At 48.6% G+C, this 10,172-nt stretch overlaps 1 protein-coding gene across 1 annotated transcript; it reads right to left on the bottom strand.

Moving 5' to 3' along the window:
* Window positions 1–1,629: 1,629 nt before the first annotated feature.
* LOC120652703 (ubiquitin-activating enzyme E1 3-like) lies at window positions 1,630–7,648 on the bottom strand. Its single transcript, XM_039930591.1, has 7 exons — window positions 7,485–7,648; window positions 7,061–7,345; window positions 6,267–6,484; window positions 4,688–5,485; window positions 3,743–4,611; window positions 3,159–3,591; window positions 1,630–2,511 (listed from the first exon to the last, which is right to left on the bottom strand). Exons 2-7 carry the CDS (start codon window positions 7,329–7,331, stop codon window positions 1,915–1,917), a joined length of 3,186 nt encoding a protein of 1,061 aa, XP_039786525.1. The 5' UTR covers window positions 7,332–7,345; window positions 7,485–7,648; the 3' UTR covers window positions 1,630–1,914.
* Window positions 7,649–10,172: the final 2,524 nt, after the last annotated feature.

The following is a 10,172-nucleotide window of genomic DNA, read 5'->3' as shown; positions in this document are numbered from 1 at the left end:
CAGAGCTGCTACGGTGGTGGCGACTGGCGACTGGCGACTTGCCGCTCGACTGGTGGAGCGGCGGCAGGACCGCATGAAGAATGGAGTCGGGAACAGCCAGCCAGCCATCATCGCCCGGTGACTTGGAGTGTATTGTAAAACACGGGCCATCCATCCCACACCACATCCATGTGCCGTCGCGAGCTCGTGATGAAGGGGAGGGATGGGTCCTGGTGCTCCGAGTGGTTGGAGTGAGGCGCAAGCCGGAGCGGTCGGTTGCGCGTGCGCTAGCTCATGGTCTCCCAACGAGGCATGTGCCGGAGGGCGGAGGCAATCGGATGACGCTGGGGACGACCCTGCCGGCCCGCGCGCCGGCCACGGGCCACCCCTCCGTCGCCCAGCCTGCCCTCTGCGGGAAACGCGTGGGATGAACATGAACTGAACCCCAGTGAACGCGGGCACCGTGCACTATGGCTGGTCAGAAAACCCGATATCCGAAAACCGAACCCGAAAAATCCGAGCCCGAATCCGAAAAACCCGAACCCTAATTCGGGTTCCAACCCACGATACCCGAAATTATTACGGATAATTCGGGTATCAGGCCACGGTACCCGAACTACCCGAATTACCCGAACAGTTATTTTCCGGCCCAGCCCACCAACTTATTTTCCGGCCCAGCCTACCAAACTTCTTCCTAACCCTAACTCTGGCGAGCTCCCGTGCCCACCCAAGCCCTCCATGCCCCCAGCCCCAATCGATCTGACCCCGGCCGCCGCCTGACCCCGACCCTCCTCGGTCCTCGCCCCGCCCCCGCCGGCCGCCGACGCTCGACGGCCTGGTCCCGCCCCGCCCCCGCCGGCCGCCCGCCCGCTGACGCCTCCGCCCGGCTCGTCTCCCGCGGCGCCTCCACCCCCGACGGTCCGCCGCCCCTGCCCCGCCGGTGCCGTCGCCCCCGCCACGCCACGGATGCCCCCCACGGCCCGTCGACGCCCCCGCAGCCCGCCCCCACCGCGCCGCCGACGCCCGGCCCCCGGCCCCGCCGCCGACGCCCCCGCGGCCCGCCCTCACCGCGCCGCCCCCGCCCCCGTAGCCCGCCCCCCACCGCGCCGCCGACGCTTCACCCCCGGCCACGCCGCCGACGCCCCGCCCTTATCGGCCCTCTTGATATCGGGTAGTTCGGGGATTACACGAACCCGAATTTTCGGGTACCCGAAATGTCGGGTTTTTGTTATTTTGGGCAAATTTCGGGTATCGATTTTCAAAACCCGAAATTTCAAATACCCGAAAAGCCCGACCCGAAATTTTTGGGCTATCCGAATGCCCAGCCATACCGTGCACCGTTCCGCACCGACACATCTCCTGCACTCCACTCTCAAGACTCCAGTGGTGACAGACGAAGCGGTCACGGTTGCTGAATCAAAGCGCCCTCGCTAGTCCAGTAGTCCCTATCCCTACTCAAGACTCATCAAGAGAATTATCAGTACTGTTGCCAGCAAGGCACGCTGAAAACTAACAGGCTGAAATTGACGCGTGTTATTAGGCATGCTGGTGGTTGAAAAGGTTGAAGTTGAGGCTGATGATTGCGCTGAGGTGCAGAGCAAATTACATTTGGAACTCACGTAGGGGAAGCCAGAGATGCCGGTCAATACCTTTAACCAAATTCTGCTTTGTGGAATAGAGCAGAAATGAAGCATTTATTCATATCCAAAAGATCGCATTGCACACCTGCAAATAGTTGGCATGCAACAGCAGGGCCCAAGCACCCGTACAGAACTGCAAGGAGACATCGCCAGAGCAAGGAACTCCACCAGTGATCACTCCGCTACTGTGCCGATTCCTACAGAGAGCAGAAATATAAACAGAGTTTATGCACCCAAATCTCTTTTCACATGGGCATTTTTCACACGCATCATCTATTTCCACGCAGCAACCTATCTACCGGAAGTAAATGGAGATAAGAGGAATGTCGATGCCGTTCCCTTTGTCATCCTCACAAGCAACGACGACATCCAGATGCTTCCTGTATTCTGGAACGTCGACCTTTGCCACCTCCTTAGCGACATCCGCAATCTTCCTGCCCAGTCGATCTTTGTGCCTTGGGAACATTGTGTTGTACAGCAGCGATGTGCCGTAGGAGACACTGTAAGCGCTCAGGCCTTTGTCACTTAGCCACTTGAGGAGCTCTGCAACTGTGATGTCGCCCTTGATAGACCATCGATCCCATACCGTCCACCTCATACCTTGATGCTTGATCACAGTGGGTGGAAGAGGTTCAGATCTGGTGAGCATCGGTATTGCCAGGTTAGCAAATGTGCTACGGTAGTCTTCGATCGGGTGTCCACCGGCCAGAACCTTGTAAAGCTCAATGCACACAAGTCCTGTGGCCATTGCTGTTGAAGTTGCAATAGCTGGGATGATTCTCCCTGCAATCAATTTCGCCTTCAGCTTGTCGACCTCTTGGATACCATAGTTCCTTGCGCGCATATTTGCAAGGCCAGCAATTAAGTCCATGTGGAAATTTGTATCATCATCCTGTAACATAATGGAACTTGTATAAGCAGAATTAAGATACCAAAAAAAATCAACTGCTAAAGTTTTGATTACTTTTGTTTTTGTACAGCTCTACATCTTAAGTATTTATATTATATTGGATTTTGAAGTTTAACATCCCACATATCCAATAGCATGGCTTTTCAAGACTTCAAAGCTTTGGCAGAATTAGTAGCACACAATTTTTTTCTCAGTTGTATCATGAATTGGAAACAGAAACAAAAATGGAAGATCTAAGTGACCGAGGAACCCACTGTAGAGATCTCTCAGAATTCTCATTTTCTCAAAGAATTGCTAGCTGAACTTTTTCTCTCTTGCAGTGTGGCAGCAGGTAGAAGGAAATAATGGAATACTAATAGCAAGGAATTACAAAACTGATAGGCTATTGACTTTTGTAATCCAGTCACAGCAGAATAGTAATGTGACAGCACATCACAACAGAATCTATGCTAATGTTTGTCCTTATCAGGTCACAACATACATATTGGTTCATATTTTAAATAAATACATGGTGGCTTCGAAATTGAAAATATTTGCAAATGAAATTGTTCTTCAACAGCAGAGTAAAAAGAATAAAACATAGGGTCTTAAACTTAAAACAGCAGAAATAAGGTTTTGAAAAGGCTAACCTTCTCAAAATGAATAGGTTTCATTCGAAATCCTGGAGGTAGTTTCTTGGCACATGCTTCCAACTTTGTTAAAAGATCTTCAATAACAGCGGCATCATCAACTGAGGCACTAGAGATGTTATTGGCCTTCTCATCTGTCTGAATCTTAACCCCACTCTTTGGCTGAAATTCAGGTATGTAAACTTTACTGATTGCATCGATCAGATTACTAGTGCTCTTTGCCCAGTCAGGTGTGTTGATTCCAGAGGACACTGCTCTCAATATGGAAGCCGCCATTATAAACTGAACGTGTGATACATCAGTAGCTGAAAATTCCAGCGGGCGAGGGCAACGCTTTGGAGCAGACCAGAAAGGGGTTCCCGTGCTAGTGATGGCATCTTCAGGAAATGTGAATGTTAGCTGCTTCACACGATTAGAGAAGTAATCTTCAAATCTGGGGGAAAGGGGGATGTTAGATGGCACAAAAAATGAGTACCCCTTCCTAATCCAATAGGTTTCAATGATACATTCAGTAGTTAAAAGTTGAACATGGAAAGATGGTTGAATTCACAAAAGAACAAATAAACTGGGGAGATAAATCTTACTTCAGTCTTGCCCAGGTTATGCAATCTTCAAATCTTTCACAGTGCTCCTCCTCGAGGCATTCACGTATGCGCTCAAGCAATTCCCTGGCCTGAGCATCACCTGCCTTTTTCATGGCAGCAGCATATTGAGTAGGATTAGACAGAAAAGAGTTGACTTCATTTGGAGTTTTTTCTAGCAGACCCTCAAACTCTGAGCGAGCCCATGTCAGACAATGGTCAATATTGTGTGGAAATGAATGGACTGTGCACATGGGTGCCTGCTTCTCAGGAGGGTCTCGTGAAGCACCATAATTTTCAGTAAGGTGAGGAATTACCATTTGTGTATTACATTTTGTACCCAAAGTTCCAGATTCCAAGAGTGGTTTCTTGAAGTACAAGCATCTCATGTCCATGTACATCCTAGCATCAACATTATCAAGTGCATTAATGACAGCATCAAGGCCCTCCCAGAATGCATCATGGAACACATGCTCAGTCTCTGGACAGGCACGATTCTGGAGAGCATCAATGTGAAGGCAGGAATTGATAGCACTAGCAGCTGTAGCTGCAACTGTAGATTTAGCCTGTCCCATATTCCAATCACGAAACAGAAATTGGCAGCTCAAGTTACTTTTCTCAATGACATCATCATCTGTTATAGTTAATTTCCCTTTACGGCTGCAAGACACTCCCATTAAAGCTAGGTTCTTCAAGAATTCACATCCAAGAGCACCAGACCCCACAACAAAGACATTGGCATCCCGCAGTTTTTTCTGAAGCTTAGAGCCAAAAACAGAAATCTGAGCATCATAGCGGCTATTCAATGGCTTCAAGTCTTTAGGGTCCAATTGATGGATTGGCAGAGATTCAACAGAATCAAAGTAGAAGAACTGCCAAAGATAACATTCTTGTCAGATAAAAATATACTCGAAAAGCATAATATATCTTGTACTCCATAACAATTACCTGGTACAGTGGATGAAATTTTCCAGAACATGCTTTCACAACTTCTTGACCAACAATTCCACCAAAAATAGCAGCCATTGGGTTCAGAACAGCTCTAGAGCCACTTGCAAAAAGCCGCAGCAGCTTCTCATCAAGCTTACCTTCTATCTTGTAATCAATTGTGGCTTCATTGAAAGAAGCAGTGAATTCCACAATCCTTTGGCCATCCTGGCCACAACCAACAGCAGGGAAACGTCCAAACTCTTTCCTAAATTTATCCAAAGCTAGAAATGCAAAATGAAGCAGAGGTGGGCGGTCAAACTTCAAGCAATCACTCAGAGGGAAATTGCCAGGTTCTCTAATAGAATCTCTCAAACTCTTAAATTGTAAGATACTTTGTTCTTTCACCTGCGTAACAATTCCACCTTTTGTATAAATGCCAAAATTACTTGTATCCTCCTCAATACAAAATGAATATAGTCTCGAACGTATTATCTTCCTTGGCTTGCCATCATTCAGTTCTGTCATTCCCTGGACCTCTGAGAAAACAACAAGATCACCCTCCTGGAAATCAAGGCGCTCATCATCAACAGAGTACACCGTTGCAGGATTGTCATTGGTGATGGATGCAATTATGCCAGTATGCGGATCTTCACCATCAATATCATGAACAGTGAACTCAGGCCCAAAGTCACAAAAGACACTACCAAAAAGACCACAGACTTCTGTTTTGATAAAGCAAATTGGAGGCTGGTGGCTGCGACAATAATCATCAAATTCAAATGCCTTGTCCATACTAATGTCAGTGAAAACAACAGCCTGAAAATCATAAGAGTAAGTATAATCACTGTGTGATGATTTCACAGAGTTACATTGACGATTTAGGATACAAGACTTGAACACAGCAGCAATATATTTAATGATGCTATGAAACACTGCAGCAACTTTGTCACTTCAATTTAAACACATAGTCTTCAGTCATATCATGTTACTAATCAGCAGTTCAGGTTGTAGTGTCACATAAAAAATTTCCAAATCTATTGACTGTGGATAATTAGCAAGATATCCACAAGGTTGGTTAAGGGGATCTGCAGTAGAATAACAATCCAACTTTTTTCACAAAGTAGGTTGGAAAAGGTAGATCATGGATGCATCTGATAGTATGAAAGGACATCTGAGGTATAAGCAAACCCTACACACACTTGCAATTGGCAAAGAGATAATTACAGATTTGCACTAATTCAATTTACTTGCAGGTTTCAGCAATTTTTATTTCAAGCAAATAAATTCAACTAGGCCCCACAAAAGGAAACCATTTGGCACCATGAGCATGATGATACTCGGATAGGAAAGAAAAAGGTACTCATAACATTAGGATCAGTTTCTTAAATCAAATAGAGAATATGAGCATAAACATAAAAGATCATAGTAAAGGCCAACCAGGAATGAACCTGAATATATTTATAACATCTTTTTTAAAGCTTTTACAACATCACACAAATAAAGTTTGTCAGCCATGACTATGCTACCTATTACAGATACAAATGAAGAAAACATAACAAGGAGTAACAAATTTTAGCACAGTGGAGAATTAGCAGACCTGGAACTTTGAAAGGTGCTTGGTGGTCAATTCTTCTGTTAAAGCAGATATATTGACAGCATTGTTAAGTTCTTGAAGCTTTGCAACACAAGAAACAGCCCTGTTATTCCCAATGTCATCCTCAGATAGAAAGAAATTGCCTGATAGGTCCCACATTTCCACATTTCCCGCATCATGTAGGGTGACAGACTTAACACCAGCCAGAGCAAGATTCTTTGCTGTTGAAAGGAAATATTAATTCCAAAGAACATGACCCAGATAACAAATATACTAAATAAATCGTACTGCTAGCAATCAAACCATACCAATAAGACTCATGGTAGCATTAGAATCTGACAAATGCACATTGAATAAAAGAAATACTATCACTTAAATAATTATGAATTACTGTATCAAATAGGGGGGAAATCCTTATCCCCACACACGAGAGGTCGTGAGTTAGGCTGCTCACTGCTCATACATGTATCTTATAATGAAGAGAACCTATACATTTCTCCACCAAAAATACAGCACATATGTACATAATTAGCAGAAAAATGGTTACAACTCGAACAGAGTAAATGCCGCCAGTCTGTTTGCTTGTACATACAAATTACATGGAAGTATTCAAAGTTTATTTCACAATTGACCAAATCAGCCTGTACACAAACTACATTGCTTAGAAATACCACAGGTTACAAACGACAGATAAAAATACGAAAACGGCCAGACAGATATGTTTTTCTTTCGGCACCAATATTACAACAGGAAGTTAATAAACGTACGAATCACAAATCAGAAGGGGGCACACGCACCGATCTCAGCCCCAAGCCCGTTCAGGCCGGAGATGAGCACGTTGGACGCGAACAGCCGCCGCATCGCCTCCCTCCCGTACACGGCAAGCTGCCTGCTGTGCAGGTCCTCGTCAATCTCCGCCACCCCGCTCCCATTGCCGCTCCCGCCGCCGCCCACCTCCTCCCCGGCCACCATCGCCTCCGCCCCCACAGCCGGTTCCCCAATCCGAACCTTCTTCACGCCCCCGCCGCTACTGTCCTCAGCTCCCTCCGCTCTCTTCGTCGGAAGCATATAGTGAAAAACTCCTGCACCAAGCAACAACATCAGCAACGAATCAAAATCCAAAACAGCCCGCCCCAACCAAAACCCCAGGAATGGCGATCGGGGAACCACGGATCGAACCATCGGAACGGATCGAGTCGTCGAGAGGGCTTCACGGCTTACTTGTGGGGGCGATCGGCGCGGCGGCTAGGGTTCGCGCGGGCGGAAGCGGACTCGAGGACGGCGGGTCGCCTCTTCCGCCCGGCTTGGAGCCTTGGAGGCGAAGCTGGTGAGATGAGGTACTTATACAACAGTGGCGGGGGTGGCGGGCGGCCGACGGGTTTCGCTGCAAGGGGGTGACGGTGGATGCGGGTGGCGTGGTTGAGCTGGCGGGGGGAAGAGGGCTTCGAGCGATCACGGCCGTTCGTTATTGACAGTGACGGGTGGGATTCTGTGGACGGGACGCCTGGACGGACGGTCGACTTTTTTTTTTGGACTAGCGGGCGGTCGCTTTTGGGCAAAGATGCGACTGTCCGTCGGAGGTATCACGTTGCCCAGCTGCTGAGCTGGACCTGGATGGGTAAGTGCCAGATTTTTTTTCCCCGAAAAAAGTGCCCGATTTTTTTTGGGAAACAGTACCCGATTTTCTTGCGTTCCTCTCTCTAAATTGCGCGGTGTTCATATCGGTGCACAAGGTAAAGAACTGATGTTTTTTTCTTTTATAATTAACGAACTGATGGTCGGCAGCTAACAAATCATTTGCTGCTTCTTTATTTCTCTCGAGATTTATTGTATTTTCTAGTACTCAATTCATTTCAAATTATAAGTTATTTTAATTTTTCTAGATTCATAGTTTTTATTACGTATCTTGACATAGTGCATGTCTAAACTCATAACATATATTGTATATTAAAAAAGTTAAAACTACCTATATAATTTAAAATGGATCAAGAGAATAACTTTACATCACTTTTACCTCGACGTACTAATTGTGAATTGTCCACCATCAAGAGGGCGTTGAACTAAAAAATGTGGGCCAAGTAAACGGCATTTTCATAATTCTATATGGCGTAAATAAATGTTGTAAAGGTAAGCAGCGATTCCTGCCATTTTTAAGTGGTGCTTATTATAGAAGGTCAATTTTTTTTAATCGAACATGACACATCACTCGTTTCATTTTGAAGGGGTACGAAAGCCCCCATAGCCCCCATGCTATATCTGTCTCGACTGTGAGTGAGGCCGCCACTTTTGGTCTTGACAGATGAGTCTCCATTTCCAAGGGAACAAACTAATACCAGTTGCATGTATTAATGTATTATTACCCTGCCCTCAAAACAAAAAAAAAGTATTATTACCCTAACAAATTCGATGTGTTTATATTTTCTTCACGATGAAAAAAATATCAGCCGTAGAAAATGTACTAGAAAACATGAGCACAAAGATGATGTAACAATACAAATGGTATGCCGAATTTTCCATTGTGAAAATTGGATTTAAACTCTCGCAACCATGGCGGTGCCTTATCAGTGAAAAGGCCAAACCCAAGAAGAGGCAACACGCAAACCCTACAAAATGAGCCCACACGAAGCCCAATAGCTCGGTGCTTCACCAGTCAGACGCACTCTGAAGCCCATTCCGCAGTGAATGGCAGAGCCCTCCTCGGCCCTCAGCACTCACCACTTCGCCTTCCTCTCTCTCTCTCGTCTCTCCGAGTGTTTTACGTGTATGTTTTTATAAAAATTGGTGCTGACCTCTATATTTCTAAAAAATTGGTGCTGACCTCTATATTTCTAAAAAATTGGTTGCATGTGTATGCCCTCGTATTTTTTTTTTCCTGTGACCCGTGTGCCCTTACGCCCTTACATCCATGATTTGTTAGGAGTTAACGGTAGAGGAGCCCTGACAGATAGGAGTGGCCAGAAAAATGTCCATACTGCCCCCGCCCTCTCCCCCGTCTCCATCTTCACCTCCCTCTCTCTCCCTGGCTTGTCTCTGCTCCAGTCTTGGCAGGCAGCCGGCGGCGGCGTGGTGGGCGCCGGTGGACGCACGCGGGCGGAAGCTCGAGTTGGCATGTGCTGCCCCTTCTCTCCCGTCGATTCAAGCTGCAGCTCCTACACTCCATGTCCTCTTCCAAATCTTCAAGAAGCTGCAGCTCAAACCTTACTTGCATGCTCTCAAAGATTACAATTCACTCTCACGATCGAGCATCATCACAACACGAGCAGTACCTGCGCCTACCAGAGCTGCCGGCTCCGCTGTGGAAGCCCAGGAGCTTCCCGGGGTGGATGGGCAAGGCCCTCGTCACGCCGGCGCTGCAGGAGAGGTCAACCTTCCGCCTCGCGTCCCTCGCGCTCTCGGACCCGCGTGGGCACGCTAGCCGCCGCGAGCTTGCGCGCCAGCTTGAATGCCTCGCGGCGCAGGATGTCAAGCGAGCGGGCCGCGCTTTGCGAGGGCGCCGGGGCGCGCCGCACGCCGAGCTCACCGTGCCTCCGCGGGCGGGGAGCTCGAGCAGGCTCGGTGGACGCGAGCTGGCCTCGCGCCGGCGGAAGCGGGCGGCCGGCGGCGTGGCGCGGTGCCAAACTGGCCCGGCGCACGGCCGCCCCTGCCCCGGCGCGCCCCTGTCCCAGTTTGCGGCCGCCCCTGCCCTGTCGCGCGGCGGCCCCTTCCCCGGCGCGCGGCTCCCCCAGCACGCGGTGGCCGGCCCGCCCTGCCCCGGCGCGCGGCCGCCCTCGCAAGCGGCGGCCCCTGCCCCGGCGCGCCCCTGTCCCAGTTTGCGGCCGCCCCTGCTCGACGCGCGGCCGCCCCTGCCCCAGCGCACCCCAGCCCGGCGCGCGGCGGCCCCCGCCGGCGGCAGCCTCGGCCCGGAACCGA

The sequence above is a fragment of the Panicum virgatum genome, chromosome 9K (assembly GCF_016808335.1).
Source record: "Panicum virgatum strain AP13 chromosome 9K, P.virgatum_v5, whole genome shotgun sequence".
Classification (NCBI taxonomy): Eukaryota; Viridiplantae; Streptophyta; class Magnoliopsida; order Poales; family Poaceae; genus Panicum; species Panicum virgatum.
The sequence above is the reverse complement of the archived record's forward strand: the minus strand, read 5'-3'. Positions and strand labels throughout refer to the sequence as shown.

Excerpts from the sequence above, each read along its gene's own strand:
- LOC120652703 (XM_039930591.1), bottom strand. The coding sequence starts at position 7,331 with ATGCTTCCGACGAAGAGAGCGGAGGGAGCTGAGGACAGTAGCGGCGGG. Across the intron at positions 5,486-6,266 it reads AGCACCTTTCAAAGTTCCAG|GCTGTTGTTTTCACTGACAT; the intron begins GTCTGCTAATTC and ends TATGATTTTCAG. Across the intron at positions 3,592-3,742 it reads ATAACCTGGGCAAGACTGAA|ATTTGAAGATTACTTCTCTA; the intron begins GTAAGATTTATC and ends CCTTTCCCCCAG.